Source organism: Brugia malayi (genome assembly GCF_000002995.4).
Source record: "Brugia malayi strain FR3 genome assembly, contig: Bm_v4_Chr2_contig_001, whole genome shotgun sequence".
Taxonomy (NCBI): Eukaryota; Metazoa; Nematoda; class Chromadorea; order Rhabditida; family Onchocercidae; genus Brugia; species Brugia malayi.
Genome location: NW_025062476.1, coordinates 10,480,409 through 10,503,018, shown reverse-complemented (window position 1 = coordinate 10,503,018; position 22,610 = coordinate 10,480,409). Strand labels below are relative to the sequence as shown.

Genomic DNA, 22,610 nt, shown 5'->3' with positions numbered 1-22,610 from the left:
GAAAATTTCAAACGGTCAAAAGATTTGAGTAAATTTTGAGTAGTTTTTTAAAAAATCTCTTCCTTGTAGTGGAAAAAGAGTCATTAGAAATCTTTTTTTTTCTCTCTCTCTCTCTCTCCCTCTCAAAAGAATTCATATTTCTCCTAATTTCAGCCTGACTTTATACAAATTTTAAAATAACTAGGTAGAGGGAGAAATACAAGAAATTAGCATGAAATGAAGTCATTTTCAAAAGTGCTCATTTTGTATGTAAAATTCGGCCAGTACAAGTAGTGAATATTGTTGACACAGCCAGCACATTTCATGCATTCTACAAATTATTTATTTTTTAACTCATTAAATTATTCAGCGCAAAAAAAGAAAAATCTTCATAATTTCTGTATAGGAACCTCCCATCGTTTTTTTCAGATTTAAATTTCCAGGGAATATTGAATTGAAGTTGAACTAAAAACACTTACAAAATGATTTCGATAATGTCTGTTAAATGTATCCTGACATTTAAGCATATCATCGATAAGAAAGATAAGGAAGAGTGATTAGATGTTTGGATTGATAAAATGATGTTCAATAGCTTATTGGTCTTTATTGTCATAGTTTTTCTATGATTATTCTTCCAAATACTTTTAAGAAAGATTAATTTTAGAATTTGCAACTTATATTCTTCACATTATGCGATAGCAATAAATCTTTCTGATTTGTTTGATTCATTCCAGTTAAGAAATGCTCGCTTTCAATATTTAATTTAATTTAACAATGTATTGTGAACTATGTATAAATGTTATTTAAAAACATTTATAATGGTATTGGGTTAACCTGATGGAAAATAATAGATTCTGAAATCTATAAAGCAACTGCTGGATTTATTATATTTTAGTAGAATAGCCTCATTTATGTATCATTTCCTGGCTTTATTAACATGCTTCATGAAACTTGTTTTTTCCAATATTCAACACATTTTCTTGTAAATTTTCTTCATCAAACACGGAGTTTCATGAGAATATTAAAATTTTGAAATTGGTCGATGTTGTTGAATTTTATGAAGTTATACAGAGCCCATAATTATATTTAATTAATGCGACTCAGTGTTATGTTATACACATTCCATTGAAGAAGAGATATAACGTTTGCGCATAATGGCCGTGGTGATATATGTGTCTCTGAAGCTATAAGTACTCGAGCGAATTGTTTACAGCTTTCCGTCAATTGTGCCGTACTTTTTTGCTGCTTGTCTTATGTGTTTGTTTTTTTGCATTTTATTCACTGATTTATTAATTCAATTTTTGCTTAATGGAGAATGAAACATGTGTTTTAGTGAAGTGAAAAGTTTTTTGTAAATTTTATGTTTATCTATGTTCTTGAAGAATTTCAAATTCTATTTTTCAAAAAATTATTTTCAGATAAATACTGTTCGAAGAAGCTTTTGTGGATTCAAGAAGTGTTTTCTTTTTCGATCGCACATGTTTCCTGTACTGAATGTATATAATCAAACGCGATATGCACAATTTATTTGCTTTATTTCTAATTCTTATTGCATCAGAATCAGTGGCCAAAGTTAAAGATGTAAGTCATTCTTACATCAGTACATCTGGATAATGTTGAAACTTTTACTTCACGGTATATCAAAATATCAAAATGCACTGTAATTCTTGATAAGAAGCGGTATAGTTTCTTTCAGGTTACATTTCAATAGATTATGTTGTGCATATTGAGGCGCTGGCATTTTTCTTTTGATACTTTATAGAAAACCTTTACACAAGAGAATTGGACTTATTAGAGTTAATTTATTGACGATTTAGTTAATGAGATTGATAGACAGAAAGTATTGTAATTTTTTAGAGTTGAATTTGAAGTTGCAAAGATCGAATAATTCTTAGTGGTTGTACCTCTATCCTAGCAGAATTATTTTGGGAATTGAGTATGCTTTAAAAAAAAGGCACCGAAATATGAACTTAATTGTTAGATCTAAAAGTGCTAGCCAAGTATTCAAAACAGTCGAACCGGAGAAGTGTCAAAGTTAAATAGTTAGTTTATTAGAAACGTTTTTGTTTATGACAAGAAATACCTATAGAAAATAAGTGAGAAAAAGTATGTTTTCTTTGGAAATTATTTAGGTTTGTCATAATAATAGAAAATGATAATTTGTGATCAATGTGTTTTAAATTTAGTGTTATTCCATAGAATCGGAAAGCACAGTTATCAAAATATTTATCTAAATAAAGCTGCAGACGGAGACTTTGGAGCAATGAAAAGACATGATTGATGAAAGAAAAAATCTGTAGATCGTTGACCAAGTTATTGAAACTGATGTACCAGTTCCATTTTTTTTTTTTCTTTTTGCATTGCACTGGATAAAACAAGAAGTTGCATATATCTCTAACACTCTGAGAGTGTAACATAGCATATTGAAATGGCCAATGAAATTTAGTCATGTAAACACAAATTTTTTATACTGCAGACAGTAGTTCTATACAGTTACAAGTTAGCTAAGTTGGGTTTGCTGAAATCAGAGCAGTCACTTCTATTGAATTTCATGTTTATTCTTTTTTACTTGACCATATAGAAATCGGTACACTTATTTTAGGATAATGTTTATTCAAAGAAAGGAAGAAAGATTTTGGGCCAGTTTCTAAATAATAGAGTTTTGTCTAATATTTGATATTCAGTAACGATATATGTGAGAAATAACTTTTTTTTTCATAATGAAACATTTTTAGATTGTCCAGTCTCATTCATCTACTATCGTTGGTGGAACATTGCTGGTATCTACTATTGATGGTTATCTCAAAGGAATTGACTTTCATAGCGGGGAAGTCAAATGGTCTTTGAAGGAAGGTAAGTTAGTCTCTGTTTCTTGATAATATTGGTATTTTAGAAAGAACTGATTCTAATGTCTGAAAAAGACTGATTGAAAGAAAATTTTTGGGAAGGACTGATTTTAACGTGATGGTTACAACATCCAGATGATGAGGTTATCTTTTTTGTTTTTTGTTAATTCCGATAGATGAGAATATATGATTTGAAGTGTTAGATGCATAAGGATTACAAAAAATAAGTTATGAAAAAAAAGAGTTTTACCAACAGTTTAATGAAATATATCGAATGGCATTTTTCGTCAATTTGGATAAAGTTTTAGATCCAGTACTAATATCTCCAAAAACCATTCGACATGGTTTCACCTTTATACCAGATCCGCAAGATGGTGGTTTATATATATTGAAAGATGGCCAGTTAAAGAAGTTGCCATATTCCATTCCACAGCTTGTTGCTGCTTCACCTTGTCGAACTATGGATGGTGTTCTTTATGCAGGTTAAAAAAAATCAATGGTTTGAAAATTTGCCTATTGCTCGTATTGTGGCCTTAAGCGAAAATTTGGATCGAAACGAATATTTTTGTGTACGGTGTTATTTGAGTAATCTCTTATGTTTGATGACAGCTGGTATTCATTTTACAGGAAGCAAGAAAGATGTGTGGTTGGAGATTGATTCAACTAAAGGAATAAAATTGGGGGAGTTATCGCAATCGCAAACAAATTCCCAGTGCCCGCTTAATAAAAATACCAGTATTTTGATTGGAAGGTTGAATATTCATTCATTAAATCTTTTCATGTATATCACTAAATGTTGCTTCTCACTGGACAATATTTTTAACTAGCTGTGTTTAAATAAATCTTTGAACTGAGCTTGTAAAATAACGGTTGAAAATAACATCGTGTTTAGTGAGGTAGACAAATCAGTCGATTCTGGAATTCTTCCTTTTTAGATCAGAATACAAATTAACAATGGTAGATCCAGAAAATCGAGATAGACGATGGAATGCAACGTATACCGATTATTCAAATCATCTCTTGCCTGGTTAGTTATGAAATTATAAGCATAATATATAAATACATCTTCGTAATTCCTTTTAACATTGGGGTTTACACGAGTGATAAAATAAGTGAATGGTGAATGCAGTTATTAGTAATCATACTGGTAGAGTTCGATACAATGTGATATAACTAATAATTTATAAATTACTCTGTAATTTATAAAAACTTTAATCTATACAAAGCAACCAGCAAAGAATTGTTGGTTATCTTTAGCTGACCCTTCATATCCGTTTCAACACTTTACGAGTACTGTGGGTGGTCGACTGCTAGCAGTGAATGCAGCAGAAGGAAGTGTAGCTTGGGAGTTGGATGTAGGAAATACTGTGGTTGCAATGTATATACTTCAAAACGATGGCTTACATAGATTACCATATACAGTTATTGGCAAGGAAACATTGGAGGAGTTTGTAAAGGTAATACATTCAATAATATGTGAGATAAATTTCATGATATAGAAGAAATGAAGTTTTTTAATAAATAAACAACAGAAATTTTATTAGACTAATGTTAGTGCAGTTAAAATCTTAAATGTTAGTTTGAACGAAATTTCACGTGACAGTAATGATATCAAGTATACTATGAAATTTGATAATCAACAATCAGAAAGTTTTGAGTCCAGGTTGAATTTTTTCAGACTTTGCTGTTTTCTTAAAACGCTACGACCTTATCTTCTATATACTAACTAATAGGGATTAATACTATTCACTCTTATCTCCTTCTCCTCGACCTCGTATTTCTTCTTTTCTATTTACTGTACTTTAAAACTAATGACTGTAGAGTTTTTATTTGTGCATTTTTAGTTCTGGAACATTATAGACAATAACAACTATATGTGAAAGTTTCCTCAGGGAAACATTCAAATGTTGTGCATACTTTTTCACGTCTTTCTTCATTTTCCTTCTTTTTTGCATGTCTGGTTTACATATTTCTTATTTCTTATGTTAGCTTTATTTTTGCAGCTTTACTTGTAGTATATAGTTTATTATTAAAGTATTTTTTTTTAAAAAAAAGGAAAATTTTGGAGAAAAAACTTTAAGAATCTGTTTTCTGGATCAAGAAAGTCATATTGATGCTGTTTTGATTTTATGGTTGGCATTTTTATTCTTATATTCATTATTGCTATTTAATGAGTGGACTACATTTATTTAGAATTATATTTTTAATTAATTTAATCGTAGGCTGTCATCATTTATGTTATGAGGAACACGATACATTCTCACCATTTCATCTTTTTCTGGTATCATTTTCTTGATATTTGCCTGTTTTTCCACCACTTTTCTGCCAGATTTGCCATTCTATTGTCAGTCATTTTTGTCACCACTACTATGTTCCCAACTTTCGTTTTCTTGTTTTTCTTCCGTAATTTCTTCCTCATCACTTTCATTCATTTCATCATCTTCATCTTCCTCTTCATAATCGGCTTCATTGTATCCAGGTACTTGGAAATATAACCCAGAGTTCTCTTTTCTCCTGACCATATAACCATGTTCTGGGCATAATGCGTTCATTAACTGAAATGATGAATTCGTAGTACAAGAATTTCAAGCTATTCCGTGTTGCCCTTAGTTATTTGAAACTGTTGATCTACTAGTGCATAATATGTCACCTGAAGCTCTTATATCAGATTGTTTTTATTATTATTATTTTTTTTTTGCGTTTTGCGTTCTGCTACCTGACACTAACGGATGGAAACAGACTCTGTTATCCTTAAATTAAAAAGAAAAAAATCTTGGCTAACTTGGATCTTCCCGTTTTCATAAATACATTCGCATGGTAAATCGACACCAGGCGGAAGATACTTGGATTTCTTATGTGATAGGCTGGCTTCATCTTCCATCAGTTCTTGTTCATTTTGGCCTGATAATACATATAAGTTAGACGTATTGACTACTAATTGGCAGTACTGATTACATTTGCTGCATCAATTTACGTTTGGATTGTTTTGCTTGATAATACATTACTTCTTAATGATGGTGTAGAGATATGTAGCTTATCTGACGGTGTCCTCATTCTGATTACTTTCGTCCTGATGGACGAAACTGTTGAAAATGATGTTGATAGAGATCGTTTGACATATCTTGGATACACACTTGGCTGACATAATTTCCCAGTAGAAGAACTGAAATTTGACTATTATAAGGAAAGTAACTGTTTCAGCGTAGTAAAACTAATATTCCCACATCATCGCAGTGATATTTGTCAGTTGAATAATGTCTTTAGAAATTTTTTTCTGACTTACATTACAAGCCTTAAATTCAAGTTGAGTTAGATTATTTAATGTTTCCGCTATTATTTCTATAAACCGGAAATGCTTGTTCTCACATTTGATCCTTATCATTATTTGAAAGCTTACCTTTCTTAGTTTCTTTTTATTTAACCTAAACAAACTTGCCTTTTCCGCTTTCTAACATATGCTTGCACTGTATATACAATTAAGGCAAGGATTTCCATTAAACTGACCACGGATGCACCTATCCAAAGGCCTGTGAGACCACCCAAATCAGCTAAAGCACTTGTAAGCTGAAAAGTCAATAGTGTATGGTGCTCTCGTTTATTTTAGTGGACATTTTTGTTTGGTTCCGAAATAACTCAGAAATTAAAGGGTAATGGTTACTTATTTATGGTAAGCAAACTTACAGTGTAAGCAGGTGTTTCGGTAAGTGTTTCATAGTTCAACTCTTCATAAAAAACTTGAACCATTGCAGCATTTCTACGATACCGCTCCATGCAGAGATCATCCACAGCATCACATTCCATGACTTTTGTTGTCCCAGAAGGCCATCGAGCGGCTGAGTATGTAACTTCATAGTTCACTTCCCTATTTATGGACGAAATTTTAAAGTTTTCAATTACAAAACGAAGATCGAGTTACTAACTTTAAAATCATTTTGATTAAGGATTCGTGATTTACTGTAGGGTCTAAGCTTTCTTATGGCACACCAGTTCCACCAAAAGAAGTAAAATTTTAATATTTAAACTTCTAAAGATATAATATTTTTTGTTAAGAGATACAGAGGTGTTTCAGTGCAGAAAGCAGTTTCTTTCAACACATTTAGGCTGCATCTTATCCTAGACTATCGGTTATAAGCTTAGAACATTCACTTGTTCATCATTAATGGCCTTTTAAGCAACAGATCGATTTTTTCGAAAAATTACTTACGAGCAAGGTTGGTGGCACACACAATCGGCTAGATTCCCTTCGCTAATTAGACGACTGGAGTGTAGTGTAGCATTTTTGATGCATTCCCGAGCAATGTGATCACTAACTTTACATGATGTTGCTGTATTAGGTATCGGATAAGCGGGATTTGCGCAACCACATATGCGATTAACCTCTTTTTGAGTACAAGTTCGATGACATCCCTAAAATTTCAAGAAAAAAGTGTCAAAATGTGTGCAAAAATTGGAGAATTTAATAACTGATTTCAGTTTTTACCTCAGTGGAGTAATTGAATCCAGGATATATGGTATCCAGGTTGCCTTTATTGTCTTCCAAACATTGACCATGTGGCGGGACAAGTCTGTTGAATTTTTTCTAAAAATATCCAATTGCAGTTAGAAATTTAAGTCACTTTTGAAAAATTCTAATCTTTCGGAACTGCAGAAAGAGTTCCACTTCTGTTACGAATCTCATCATTTGTTTTCTCAAATATTTCTAACATTATGACTAAAAGTTACGATTTACATGACTTACCATTCGGACTCCGAAGGAAGACAGGAAGCCAGTTGGTGCATTGTAGCCAAACGCATCCGGAAATGGTACCACCCACTTATCATGAACGGTTATCCGGAAACCCACGGATTCTGATGTTGGCAAGTATTCGGAAGTATCGGCATAGAGTAATACACGCAGACCTATGGGGTTAGTATTCTTGAAGGTCGTTTAGCATTTGTAGTGCTACGGTAGTATGTTGGCAGTTTTATATGGTACAAGTTATTTATTCTATTTCTTTAATAGATTTCCTCAAAGCAGGAAGATTTTTGATAAAATTTTCGAGAGAATGGTGCCAGATGTAGTACTGAATTTCACTGATTATAAAAAATGAATGTAAAATGAATAGCAGGAATTTGTTTTTTTTTTTTTTGAATTTCTGTTTTTTATAGCTAAATTTCTATTTTTATCGTTAAGGAGGGAAGTTAACCATACGTATTCCTTTTTGCAAATTAAGGTTTTTGTTTAGTACAGAAATCGTGCCACTTTTACTAACACTTTAAGTGCTGAGAAAAAAAAAATTCAATTTAATCTATTAAACTAAAATTATTTTCACTGTAATATACCAAAGTTAGCACCGGCCTGGTGAGCTGTTACTTGTTTGGTACGATTCCAGTTGAATGTGTAGCAGTTGCCATATGTTTGGTCATAATGTAATTTAAAATCGCTGCAAACCATATATATGAAAAATTGAACTGGATAATCACTGACTATTTTACAAACGTAAGAAGTTGTATAAATTGGGGATGACTAGTAGTTCCAATGGATTAAAAATGAATTTCCTAGCTTAGAAATGACTTATGAAATCCTATTAGCGTTGGTGAAATCTCGAAAATATAAGATTATATCTCCAAATCTCCAAACAGCTTTTTGTAGAAATTTGTATTATAAATCGAAATATCTTCACTTATTCATCCTTGATTTGCTTTTTATAATTTTCTGGAATTCCTTCGAAATTAACTCACTTTTCAATGTCGCAATCTTTTTGATTGAAAGAACATTTTAAGATGAGTTCATCTTTTTGTTGCGACATCTTTACTTTTGTTTCATAATTTAGTTCACCAACAGCAAACATCAAATTCTCTTTGGCTTGCTCTTTAATAGCTATTTCATCAGTCAGCCCCTATAAAAGAATACTACATCAAATAGAAGGAAATGAAAAGATATCATGTCTTTCATTCTTCCTTTTTTCGTCCTGGATTGTTTTTCTTCAGATATGGCTTGAAATTTCGTTTTTTCAGTCAATCTCTTTTTAATTGAATGAATGTAACCAGTAAAGTTAAGTCTATCGAAGACAAACATTAAGATTCTAGACTTTGATTGAAGAATTGAAATATCTGGATATTAAAGAAAGAACGAGGTTTCATTTTTTAGATTTCTTAAAAAACGATAAACCTCAAATCCTAGAGCCTTTTTAAGTTCTGCTGCTTGAGTGGTAGTAGTAGCAGCAGTGGTCGTAATAGTACGTGGTTTCGTCGGTCTGAAAAATTCCGAAATATTCAGTGCGAAAATATCCGTTGTTTGTTTGATTTCTAGGATATAACCATATTCGTTGTTTGCAATACAATGATTATATTCGCGATGGCACAGACATTCCTTCCGTCTGGGATATTTTGTTTGTTCCTCACCGACTTTCCCTTCGAAAAATTTCATCGGGCAGTGACCCAGATTTTCGAGACATACTTTACATACTCGTTCATTCCATGTATTATCTGAATGTAGGCAAATGTTTTGGATTTAAAGTCAGCAAGATAATTGTTGATTAGTTTGTATAACAAAGAAATAAAGAAATATGGGAAAAAGCTAAAGACGGAAGATAGTCATAGGAAGTGAAGTTCAGAGCTGAGATTTTTTTTAAGACTATCCATTCCATGGTATGAATAATAGTGTAAAAGAACAAAGCGACAAAAAATTCTGAAAGCAGAAGTGGAATTTTTTGTTTAAACTACATTTTTGTGTTATTCAGGTAAATTTAACGAATTTTCATTATTTGTAACGGGCTTAATGATGAAATAATTGGATTATATTCGATTTCCCTTATACATAGTTACTGTGAAGGATTATATCATATAAACAAGCTTAAAGTTATTGTTAGATTAATTGCACTGAGAAAATCAGAAAAAGTATATGTTAATATATACTAGAATTAAAAGTATGTGGTAATATATTTCCAATAGTTGCAAATCATAAGCCGAAATAAATATTAAACAACAAATTGACTAAAGTAAACCATAGTTAAGGTGAAAGGAGTGAGTAAGAATAAAAATGAAATAAGCAAAAACTTACGTGGGAAGCATGGCCAAAGAGTTTTGGATACCCAATCCAACTGACAAATACATTTACTGGGATAAAACCGTGCCAGAACATCAGTGAATTGGATCGAAATATTTCCTTTATATGCAGCAAAACAGCTTCCTTTTTTTCTTTCACCAGTTACTGAATTAATTTCACACAGACATTGGACGTAGACCTGGTGATATCGCCGATTTGAGACTAAGGAAGCTCTGGTTCGTCGCGATTTTGCAGCTGAAAAAAAAAAAAATGGATTTTGCAGAAACTTCTGGATTAATTACATTTATTTTTTTTGATGAATGAGCTAGTCCGTTCTTTTTTTTATTTTTTTTTGCAACCTTCAGATTGTGCTTAACCAATAGTAATGGAAAGAGAAATGAGCAAAGTTGTGCAAATTGCAGATAAATAGAGCTCGTGGAAATTTCATTCTTTTTTCAACTCTAATTTAAAATTATGTGTGTTTTGACCTGCGGGAAATAAATTATTTCTGAAAAGTTAATTCAATGTGAATTCTCTAAATCACTTTCTGAAACAATTACTTCAGTAACCATTTTAGAACAAAATTTGTATTTCTCTTACAAATAGTTAAAGGTGGCAATTAACTGAGGAAGATTAAGAGTCGGCAGTACTAATCATTTTACAGAATACGTAGCTTTCTGAAAATTTAAGGAAAAAGACCAACTTCAATGTATGCATATCTTACCTTCTTTTCGAGCATTCTCAATTGCGGCAGAAATACCATATGATTCTAGATGATTTTGAGCGATTGAAAAAGCATCCATCTGAATAGTGAGGCATGGTTTTAAAAAAAACTTTTAAATATTCGATGGTTGGGTGCGGTCGAAATTTCAAAAACCAAAGGTTTCAACCATTAGTAGATTCCGGAAATCAGAACAAAAATGATGACTAAGTTTGTAAAAAAGAGTGAAAAATACCATTGCTTTCGTAGGTCCTTCCTTAGCAATCATCGATGCTTTATAAGGATTTATATTGCACAATGTTATCGAAGGAAATGGAGCATTTTCGAATTTGAGCTTAAATGCAAATTTAAACTACCATCTCGTTTTCACTTATTTTTTTATTTGCTATTGAAATGGATTAAGAAAAGTTGCTCAGGCCCTCAAAAGAGACCAGTACATGTTATGAGCTAATGCAAATGACCAAGAGAAACTACCAATTTAAAAAATTAATCGGACGAAAAATTGCATTGAATTTATCTTGACCTTCTATTATGAATTCTTTTAAAATTAGCATTTATTTTTAACTGAAATTTCAGTAAGTATTCATTTTCACTTTCTTTTCCTTGCTTCAGTTTTTCAAATATATTTGTATTTGCTTTAAGATATTCTTTGTAATAGATAGGTAAAGTAATCGCTTACATCAAGATCAACGGTTTTGGGATAAGTTCGATATCGTCGTATAAGCAGAATGATTTGGATAAGGAGAGCGCAAAAGCAAATAATAAATGCAGTATACCAAATGATACGCCATTTAGTATTTGAAGCAAGAGCAGCATGCGATATGCCATGGAAGGTGCTCTGTCGCTCGAAACGAAGCACAATCTCTCGATAATTGAAGTGTCCCCGGACACGGATTTTCCCAAATCCTGAAAACTTTTTGTTGCTCTTTTTCTTCTTTTTCTGCTTCATCCAACCCACTTCGACCCTTCCTTGTTCCTAAAAAGAAATGGAAAATAATATCAGGCTTTAATCTTCCAATAAGTTTAATTCATCGCTTTCGTTTTATATTTCTCCATGATATGTGCTGTTATACCTTAGTATCTTTTTTTCTTAATTTTTGAGGATTTCCAGATATGTCAGTCTTCGATATGGCGAAAATTTGATATTCTCACTTCTTTCCTAATTTACAGTGGTTAAAATGTCCCCGAGCACATATGTTTGACGAACCTGTGCAACATTTTGTGCCTATAAGGTAACCTGTCTTAGAAGTTCGTTGCACTGAATAAGTGGCAGAAAATGCAGATAATTTACCACTTGCTTGAGTATGAATCTATTTAAATGTTTATTTTATATCTGAATTAAAAAATAGTACTTGAATCTAAAAGGCAGTGGCACCGTTTAAAATGCAGATATGATGTCTGTAATGAAAATAATGGTATTAGTAATTTCTGCAGTTAAAGTTAGATGTATTGGTGATAACAACGATAACAGTGATTATGATGATTTAATCGGTGATGAAAGTGGGAATATTCAATAGATTTGTGATAAATAGGTACAGTAAAGAAAGTTATAACAGTGTTCGCTATCATACTGATATCTTACTGAAGAGACGATTAGTTGCAGGAGCGATCAAAGTGTTTTTTTTTTTCTTTAAATCCAAATGCAAAATAAGCAACTTAGGTAGAATATACATCAGGATATTTAATTAAGAATAATGAGCAATTACTGCCTTCTTATTTCAAGGTAATTGGTTAATGATGGTGATAATGATAATGGTGACTACTTGTTTTAACGTTCCATCTTTTACTTTGTGGTCTATGTCGAAATATATAATCAGTCATGAGTCAGTTAAAGTAATAGACTGATTTGAATGATTCTTATTTCATTAAACGAACTACTTCTGCGTTAAAAATCTCGTTGATACGACTACAATTTTTGTAGGTCATTAAATGAAAAGCTGTTTGTTCATAGTCTATTTATCATTCATCCACCAAATGTACAATGTACTGCATAGCTAATACTTAAAGGATAAATAAATAGGTAGCAAATGAAATAAAGGTGCAATTATTTGAGCAAAACAGATGATGATGAATGGTGGTGCTAATGGTGAAAAAATATAGTCCAAGCAGGGTGTTGGAACACATACATACACACACACACACACACACACACACATGAACATAAGCATTACTGGATATGCTTTTCTTCATCCATTTGTTTTCACCTTCGACTAATTTTTTCGTAATTATTGCTTGGTTCACTTTTCTACTGATTGATTTGTTATTAGTGTTAAGAGACGTACTTTTTAATGCTATGAGGTAGTTCATCTCGCTCACCGGCATTAATACAATTTTTTCTTTTTCTTTTTTTTTGACGTTTTTTAAATTATCTGCCAATTGGCCAATAGCGACGCTGAGCTATTTACGAAAATGAACCTTCCGAAAGTTTCTTGTTTTTGAAATAGTAACTCTAATTAATTGCATATCATTCTATACAAAACATATCTTTCCATGATGTGATATATGCTACCCATTATTTTACGTGGTTCCATAATTGATTTGAATCTTACAAGTTTGGAATTATTATGCAGGTCAATATTTTATATGCTATATAAATTTTGTATTCACTTATATTCTTTAGCGATGAATTCTCTTTTTTTGGATCTCATTTTTTCTTTTTCTAATTGAATTTATCGTTTCAAATTAATTTTTTAATGCTACACTTCAAAATTAAACTTTTTAAAGCACGTTGAAAATATCAAGAGTAGATTTTTGTACTGCATCGCGATGTTCTACCATACTTTGCTGTTTGTAAGGTTTTTTTTTTATAGACCGAATGATATATCGAAGAGATATTCGTTACCGTTAATTTTTAGATATAGTTTCAATTAAAATTAAATTGATCTTAATTTTTTTTATACCGAAAAATTAGTTGAAATTTTTGTGCTCACTTTTAAATGCTGTGAATTAATATACCAACTTGTTACTTCATCACTTAATTTAAGTTACAAGACATTGAAAAAAAGACAGCATTTTGGATAAATGAATCAAAAATAAAATTCCAATAATGCATGAAAAATTATGTAATCTGGAAAAGTTGAAGTACTTTTTTAAAAAGCTTCGGGATGTGATAAGTTTCTTGATATCATCTGTGTTTTATATCTTGATATCGAGGCACTTTCAGGTTGGATCCTTTTACTTTTGCTATTTACTAAAATTGAAATCAAACTTAAAATAATATATATATTGTCTATAGATGACAGTTTCATTATCATCATTTACTTTCTTCAACATTAACAGGTTGACATGATCTGCCCCTTTTCAATCATTATTGCTTCCAGAAATAAGTGTTTCGTTCTTTAAAATTTCTAAAATATTTCCTATAGTAAATGATGCGTTACTAACATACCGCTTCCTCTGGATATCCGTCGAAGATGATTCCAGGCCAATTCTTTATAAATGGATTTTGATCGTCCAATCTTAAAATTAGTACTCTCCCTTTGCTGTACCGTTGATGATTCCTGGAATGTAACTGTTGTTTGCTGCTATTTTCCTCTTAATTTGCATATTTTTGTTTAAAATCATCGCATGAGAGAAAATCTGATGGAAATACTTAGAGACCGCGTCATGTAAAACTCGGCAGGTATGTTCACCAAGCAAACTGATAAGGCAATGCTTTTCATACTAGTTAGTTAAACGGCTCAAATCAGTGGACAAAAGAAATAATTTCGGGTTCTTTCGTCAATACTTGCTGGGGTGCGATATCTTGCAGAGAGTTCTTATCAGAAATTGCACCGCGCTAAATGGCTTGGTTTGTCTATATATCATCATTTGTCAAAGATAATGGATAGATAACGGAGTTAGAGCACAAGAGCAAAGAAAAAGGAAGCAAAGTTGATATAGTGAAGAAAAAAAAAACGAAGTGTGCTGATGGAACGTTTTTGAATCTGACAACTAGCACCTTATCAGAAACTTGAGAAATTCTGTCAGTAAACTTTCACAGGGAAAGAATTTTGATAAAGCTTTTAAATTTTACAACAGTCGAAAGGTAAAAATACTGCTTTTTCTGAACCTTATTTTAATCAGAATCGTTTCTATCCTTATGCATTATTGTTTATTTTCTTGATCAATTATCCTGTTCGTTTTACTAGTTTGGTTTTGTTTACTTTTTGAACTTAGATTTTGTAAACTTTTCTACACTTAAAAAACTTTTAAACAAATTAAAATTTTTACTCATCGGCGACTTGAATTACTCAAGTATTCAACCAAGGGATCAGAAAATGAAAATCTTCTATTAACTCTCTCCATTTATTTAATCGGAGTAAATTAAGTTGGATAGGTTTTACTGCACTAACATTTCAAACACCCATCCATGTAAAGTTATTTGAGCATAAACTCATGCATATTGAAATGAAAACTTCCATTCACCAAACGATAATTGACGCTCACATATAGTTGATTTTTGAAATTAGGCATTACATTTTACTTTGAACTATTGTTTAGTAATTAAAAAAGATTTTTATTTCTTTAGTAATTAAAATTGATGTCAATAAATAGAGAAAGCCGCTGAAAGAGAATTAGGATAGTAAGTGTTATATGCTTAGAAAAAACAAAACAAATTTGTAATGAGTGATAAATTAAATTAGTACAAACCTCCATTCTTGTCTAATTTACTTGATACTTGCGATACGATGGTTGCATTCCATGGAAATTGTAGTTCGTTGAAGAAAGAAATAAAATCTGTACTTACTTAACCATGACCAGCAAGTTTTATAGGACAATAATTGGATAAATAAGATTCGCTGGACAATTAAAATAAAATGCAGCAATAGCAACAATATTACTGAAAATGGTAGAATTTGGTCATCTAATTCAATTGCAAAAAAGATGAATAGCACAGTATAGTAAGGTAATAATAGTGTTATCAGATTAGAGAACTGAACGAATCTAGCTCACAGTTTCTTTTTTTTATCACTACACAAGTAACAACTGGAGGAGCTTCAGACTGAAATGCACAGCAGAACTAATTACATTTGCTTAACACTCCTGGTGTTAACATTCCGCTGCTGTTTACATATTATCAGAGAGAAAAGAACGATAATATGATCCGCAAAGAACAGAGATAGTTGAAAAAAGATATCATTCAAATAATGTACAACTTTTCATAATTTTTTTTTTTTTTCTTCAGAACTTCCTGTTAAGCATATATTGATAACAAACATTTCATTTTCTATTTTTATAATTAAAACATTTCTATTTTAACCATGAATGACTCTAGGAAAAAAACATGAATTGGCTTCATTTAAGAACAATGATTTGCTAGCTTATTTCCTAAAGCAGTCTAGGCTAGATACGTCCTAAGTTTTGGGCACGAATTGTTTTTCTGAATAATGAGCAGTGTTTCTGGTGTCTCGTGTCGATGAATGTGTGATTTCTTGTAAATGATTTTTTAGAAATCTTTCTTATTTGTCTCTTTTTGTTTGTTTGTTTGTTTGTTTTTTTGTTTTGCTTAAATTTTGGAGTTAAATTTGGTAGAATTTATATACTTAAAATTGTAAAACGCAAAAAATCGGTTTTGAGAAAATAGGGACAATCAGAATGAAGAACAATACATCACTGAAGCATGAAAATCTTGAGAGATGAAGAAATGATAATGTAGTTTTAGAAACACATAAATATGTTACTATAATTTTTTTGTGTGTTAAAGCAAAATTAGGGATATGAGGGTCTAACGGTTCGCTCTTTAGCTTTAATTAGAGTCTACAATCTTTCAAAACGGTGCGAAGATTCAGACAGAATTTCTATTAGCTTGATTGTTCATTTTGCTTTTAATTTTGATAATTAAATCAAAAGCTATTTGATAGTTGTTTGAAAAAGCTATCAGAAAATCCATGTTGTCAATTAACTGTATTAATTCCTATCATTCAACTTTCTCTCTAAAAATGAACTATAGCGCAGAAAACGTTATTCAAAGAAGTAGATTAATTCATTAGCTCACTAAGGAGAAATGAGATGAAATATTGGAGTGGCGTACTGAAGGAAAAGCTTCTGCAAATTAATCTGTTACGAAAATTGCTTTACTGCGAAATAAATAGCGATATTCCAGCATTCAGCACAAAATGGGGTTCAAGCGTGGATCAATGATGTTTACCAAGCACGATCTGTGGAAGAGACTTCTCGAAGTCTTTTTCAGACGTTGTACGTTGGTGAAAACACGTACGGACTTTTTGCATTACCAGCTTTTATAGACAGTCGTACGATAACCGTAGTACCGAAGTATCTTGGTCCGCCACTGCTAGAAGGTCCATTACCCGTTGTAGTTGAGGTTTGCTGTATTCGAATTTAAATTTTATGTTTAAAAATTGGAGGTTTATTTTTTGATCTTTCCAGAATTTGTAGCCTAAAGAAAGCCTAAAGAAAATGGGATTGTCAAGAAATGATCATTTTCGCTGCCATACAAAATAACTTTACCTTCCTTTTCAGAACGAAGATCCACAGACACAGATCAATCCATCGACTCATCGTGTTGCTTTGATCAATTTGGATATAGCAAAAATTACCCACAAGACTGTCGATGGAGAGTTTTTAGTGTTGGGTGCGTATTACTTATCCAAAATTATTGAAAATGATAAAATTAGTAGGTTGATAATGTCTCAGTAACAAAATATTTTCGAATTTCATATTTTCTGAATTGGTCAGATTTATAAATTTTTCTAATTTTTTCACTTTTTTCAAATTTTTTCATTTTAAATTTTACTGTTTAATGTAATAACTATAAATTGCTGATTTTTTCCTTTTTCAGGCTATCACGAACCGCCTCAGTTGACTCAATCACAACTTATTCCACAGCGAATTATTCGTCATCAACGATATCCTTCCTTATCGTTCGTTACGACGGATATGCAAACCGAAGAAGTTTTATTTGTTTTTCATAAATTTAATAATATTGAACTGATGGCAAAAATGACATTGTCTATTCTCTTTTTTCTGTGCTGTTTCAAGTTCTATTATGAAGCGTCGCGTAAGCAAATTACCTGGGCTACAGTCCTTAAATATTTGAATTCTAGAAAAGTTATTTATATATATAAACCATTGTTTTATCTTAGTGTATTTAGATACCTGCTCAGACTGCAAAAAGCGATGAATACGCTTTGTGGAGGAATAATCACTTGGTTATAGTTATCGTTATTTCATTTACCACACTATTTGCCATTGCCTGCTGGTTCTTTATGGAGAAGGTTTGTTTGAAATTGACTTTTATAAGAAAACTTAACATCTCGAATGGACGTAACTTCAGGAGGCTGTATTGTATTTTAACAGGAAAGATCACGAGGATTAAAAGGAAGGGGAATTTTTCTATATACATATCAACAGATACTTCCAATATTAATGCTAAGCTATTGTATTAGTCTCTTTCTTTTAGACTGTTTCTTTATGCAGTTTTTTTGCGGATCAAGTTTTGCTTTTTCACAAATTTTAACAAAAGCCATTTACAAAGTTTCTTCTCACTAGAGATTTCGTTTGTGTGTGTCATAGGATTCTCTGCAGATTTTTATGACAACTGTAGATGTTATTTTGTTAACGTATTTAATAATTGGTATGTTAAGGTTTTTTCATCACCAAATCTTTAGAACTATTCTGTTTCTTAGATTAAGCATCTATCCTTGTTCTGATATATGAGCGTCTTTTCTTCATAAGAATAGCAAGCAGCTGATTTTCTAACTTTTGCAGATGCACTTTTTTATGCATTGTTATTTTGAAAGCTGGTTGTATGGTCACTTTTGAAAATCTCAGGAAAACCTTTATTTCTAGCTTTAGTGTCCTACAAAATGCGAAAAATTGGTTTATTTCATTGTTTTGGTTATTTGTTTTCATAGGAATTGGGTTTTGATGCATTATGTAACAGTTAATAAATAATGCTTGTAATCTATCTGAGATTTATTACTTCTCTTGCATCTTCCAAAACATAGGGAAAAATTAAGATTGTTAATTTATGACAAATCTTTTCTTCTTTGTTGAAGGAAGTTTGCGAGAACATGATCTATTATTTATGGATTTATTAGATTGTCAAAGCAAAGAAAAGCATAACAAACAGTAAAGTAAAAAAAGTAATAAAAGGCACCAGGAAAATTTTCTCACGGCAGCGGGTAACAGTTTTCAAGAGATCGAGGTATGAGTGGTTTCTGCTTTTCTATTTCTCCCAGATTATCTTATCTGTAAGAGCTTTGCTATTTACAGCTACGGAATTATGAACAGGAAAACTCTCCAGAACAGCGAACAAATTACGCACAAACATCGAAAAATTTTGGAAATTTTTTGTATGCGCGGCAATTACAGCGGCTTCCCCATGGTTGGCTGCAAACTGGAAATATCATGTATAATCCAGAAGATCGTCTCGGACATGGATGCGAAGGAACTGTTGTATTTAGGTTAAAAGCCTTGCTCATTGAGTCTGTCTTGTGATTGAACCCAATTATCTGGCGGTTGTGTAACATATATAACATGTCAGAAATATCAAAGTTCATATATTGTATTCATGATTATGTGGACATCTTGGAGATGCTTCTAGTGCTTACCATTTTATTAATGATCGGATCTCATGGATCTCAAAAAAGAGTCTTATAAAGATGGCATAATATTTTTTAAAAGTTTTGAAATTTCACACATAACTCGAAGTTTGATTTAAAGGGGTAAATTTGATGGTAGAGAAGTAGCTGTAAAACGAGTTATTGCGGATATTCGACTTGCAGACCGCGAAGTTGATCTTTTACGTGAAAGTGATGCCCATCGAAATGTTATCAGATATTTCTGTATGGTTGGTATAGTTTAAATCTCACTTCTGTCCTTTATTTCTTGTCTTAAAATCTTTGCTGCTTATCAACTATAGTTTCCCCCAATTCAAGCGCAAGTGTAAACCCGTAATTTTTAGGAATCTGATAGTAATTTTCGCTATATTGCACTGGAGTTATGTGATTACTCATTGTTTGACTACGTGGAAAGAAAGGAAATTCGAGAGCAGTGTCCTCTTATCCCGTTGGAAATTCTGCATCAAGCAACTGAAGGGCTTGCATATCTTCATAGTATAAATATAGGTCTACTTTTACTTTTTTCAAAAAAATTTCAAAATTTCGACATATATCTTATCTATGGAAGTTTTTTAATATAAAATAAATTGTTTATCGACTCCATTATTCCTTCCGTCTCATATACTTCTTAGTATTATCTTTCTTGCTGAAACATTGACCGAACTGTCTGTCATCTAGATGCAAACGGAATTTTGGAATTTTTTAATTATTATTTTTTGTGATTTTTTGTAGTGCATCGTGATATGAAACCGCAAAATGTACTCCTATCAAGAGGAACCAGGCAGGATTCAGTACGAGCGCTGATCTCAGATTTCGGTCTTTGTAAGAGACTTCAAGCAGGTCGTAATTCCTTATCACGAAAATCCGGTCTTATAGGCACTGATGGTTGGGTCGCACCAGAAGCTTTGATATCAGATGCAAGTATTGTAAGTATTTTGTTCAGTCTTTCTACTCATTGTTATTTATAATTCATTCCCTAGTGTTATGATATGCAATTTAATGGCAGTTTTTGCTTCTGTATCGTACTGCAATGAAAGAGAGTTTTCGATTCGATTTGAGGTTTTTACATTGCATGTTAGTTTCGATGTAAAGTTGTAGGCGGCAAAAGCCAAATGTTTTAAATTAGTTTTCCTTGTTGACGCCTTTTATAATCAGCTTTTTTCGAATTAAGACTTGCTACTCTTATATTTCGTTCTCCAGTGATTTATCTTGCAAGAAGAATGATTTAAAATGCTAAATTCATTTATATTTATCACGTCGTCTCTGGTACATGGCACTAGATTTATGTAAATAACATCAGACTGAAAAAAAATTAAACTGTACATAATATTCACTATGCACATTTTCAGATCTCCTGGAAAACCTTATTCCTTATTTCATTTATTCCTCAATTCTTATGATTTTTAGACTTGCGCTGTTGATGTCTTTTCGCTTGGTTGTATTTACTATTACGTATTAACAAATGGAAGTCATCCATTTGGAGATGAGTTGAAACGACAAGCAAATATAATGCAAGGAGAGTACAGCCTAAAATTATTGAACATGACCGGTTGTGTTTTAATTTAACTACATTAAGCTCTATTTAAAAGTTCACGTATTTCAAGTGAAATCATGACTGTACGTTATTTTATTAACGGAAAACGTCGACAGTATACTTAATCGAGTGATTAGCTAGTTGCAGTTTATTTGAAATGAAATATTTCGATGTATAAGTTTATTTATTTTCTCTTTTAAACGCCTTTTGAGCATATTGCTGCATACTATACTCGTTAATCCCAAGCTCGTTAATTAAGGTAACTTGATGGCAGTTGCTTTGATTGAATCAATGTTGCGACGTGATCCACTACTTCGCCCGGTATCGGCTACTCTAGCAATACATCCATTTTTCTGGAACAAAGAACGTCAACTTAGATTTTTCATGGTAAGATTTTCGTATTTCCAGTAAATCTTACTGCTTAGTAAGATATATACTAGATTGTTTTGGTCAATTTGCTAAAAAAGTCATGACTGCACATATTACCTTTGCTTTCCGATAAACTATTGTTTTTGGCATTCAACCCATCATGATAACTAGTTGAAACAAAATGAAGCTTGAAACTTATCACGACACTTTCCTTTTCATTTAATGTACCAGTGGATTCTGTTTAGGATGTCAGTGATCGTATCGAGAAATTAAGCGAACATAGCTTTTTATTACGTCGTATAGAAGAAAATGCTCGCTCTGCTATCGGTTTTAATTGGCGTCAAGCTATTTGTCCCGTCCTTGCAGTTGGTTTGTTTGGTTTTTATTCCAAACTTCTACTCAAAATCTACAATTGGAAGTTCAAGTTAAAAAAATAAGTAATGCTTATATTTTTAGCTTCGACACTCACAAATTGATGGTCCACCTTCTCACGTAATTATGAAATGAGTTATGATGGTGTTTTTGTTGATGTTTTTTTTAATGAATTATAATCATGTTTTTGTCGCATATAATTCTTTATGGTAGTATTTAAGTTTCCGAATTCAAATATTTGATTTTAATTCGTGGCTACTGTTGGATCATAAATATTATGCGTCTGTATAATTAAGTCATACTCGTTTAGTTAATAAATAATCAAGTAATATTTTATTTAATATACTTAATAATTAAAATCGAATATGAAAGTTATTTTTATATATGAAAAAGAATTTGAAAGTTAATTTTTGTGTAGAACTATGGAAATTGATTTTTTAGTATTCCATTGTTTTTTCAAAATTTTCTTGATCTAACTGTTTTATGATAAGTTGATTGTTTCTGATTTCCGGCCTGTTTATTGTAGATTTACGCAAATTCCGAACTTACAAAGGCAATAAAGTTCGAGATCTATTGCGAGCAATGCGGAACAAGAAACACCACTATCAGGAATTACCTACAGAGGTGCAACAATCGCTTGGTCAAGTTCCAGATCAGTTTGTTACCTATTTCACAGATAGGTTTCCGCAGGTGAAACATAATTATAGGTTTCTCTATGCTGATATTTATTTTCATGACTTGATATAAGATGTCAAAGCAATCCGGATTCCGGTTATGTCTTTAATCCTTACTAGGGTTTGGATAATTTCCATTTTTGTTATTTTGTTACTTCATCTTTCAGTTATTGCAACATACCTACGATGCAATGATTTGTTGTGCTAACGAGCATGCCTTCAGTAGGTATTATTCAGAAGAAGCGCGCAAAAAAGCTGATGAATTTGTAGCTGAAATGGCGGCAAGTGAGATTAAAGAGTCCGAACTTGACAGGCAAGAGGTGGAATTTGAGAATAAAAAAAGAGAAAGCATCAGCAGATTAGACGATAAAGAAACAGAAACTGTCGATGAAGAAAATCCCGACGGAAAGATTACAACTGATATAAGCTTACAAGAAGTAGAAATAGTTACGGCAGAAGATCCCACAGCAATTGTGGATAATCGTCGGAATCGAAAACGTAGGAAACGTCCTAAACATTATTAA

The 22,610-nt window shown here is 31.8% G+C and overlaps 2 protein-coding genes across 5 annotated transcripts; one reads left to right on the top strand and one right to left on the bottom strand.

Moving 5' to 3' along the window:
- Positions 1 to 1,473: 1,473 nt before the first annotated feature.
- Positions 1,474 to 22,610, top strand: Bma-ire-1 (PQQ enzyme repeat family protein; the record flags this gene model as incomplete). Of its 2 annotated transcripts, XM_043079166.1 has the most annotated exons (19): positions 1,474 to 1,560; positions 2,715 to 2,832; positions 3,134 to 3,307; positions 3,453 to 3,576; positions 3,761 to 3,852; positions 4,083 to 4,282; positions 16,746 to 16,877; positions 17,036 to 17,147; positions 17,355 to 17,467; positions 17,668 to 17,790; positions 18,791 to 18,981; positions 19,241 to 19,367; positions 19,482 to 19,644; positions 19,870 to 20,063; positions 20,545 to 20,686; positions 20,931 to 21,058; positions 21,286 to 21,409; positions 21,939 to 22,102; positions 22,254 to 22,610. In XM_043079166.1, 19 exons carry the CDS (start codon positions 1,474 to 1,476, stop codon positions 22,608 to 22,610), a joined length of 2,865 nt encoding a protein of 954 aa, XP_042935100.1. The 2 variants fall into 2 exon arrangements, with proteins under 2 accessions (XP_042935100.1, XP_001896616.2); XM_001896581.2 differs by lacking the exons at positions 1,474 to 1,560; positions 2,715 to 2,832; positions 3,134 to 3,307; ... (3 more) ...; positions 16,746 to 16,877; positions 17,036 to 17,147 and having other exon boundaries at positions 17,453 to 17,467.
- Bma-unc-105 (Degenerin-like protein C41C4.5 in chromosome II, putative) lies at positions 5,171 to 15,211 on the bottom strand (the record flags this gene model as incomplete). 3 transcript variants are annotated; one of them, XM_043079167.1, is made up of 16 exons in its annotated part: positions 5,171 to 5,380; positions 5,608 to 5,726; positions 6,248 to 6,389; positions 6,507 to 6,687; positions 7,030 to 7,232; positions 7,306 to 7,404; positions 7,564 to 7,724; positions 8,148 to 8,248; positions 8,547 to 8,704; positions 8,977 to 9,293; positions 9,868 to 10,107; positions 10,577 to 10,655; positions 10,809 to 10,907; positions 11,253 to 11,479; positions 13,962 to 14,073; positions 15,206 to 15,211. In XM_043079167.1, 16 exons carry the CDS (start codon positions 15,209 to 15,211, stop codon positions 5,171 to 5,173), a joined length of 2,454 nt encoding a protein of 817 aa, XP_042935101.1. The 3 variants fall into 3 exon arrangements, with proteins under 3 accessions (XP_042935101.1, XP_042935102.1, XP_042935103.1); XM_043079168.1 differs by lacking the exons at positions 13,962 to 14,073; positions 15,206 to 15,211 and having other exon boundaries at positions 11,253 to 11,522; XM_043079169.1 differs by lacking the exons at positions 5,171 to 5,380; positions 5,608 to 5,726; positions 13,962 to 14,073; positions 15,206 to 15,211 and adding an exon at positions 5,885 to 5,988 and having other exon boundaries at positions 11,253 to 11,522.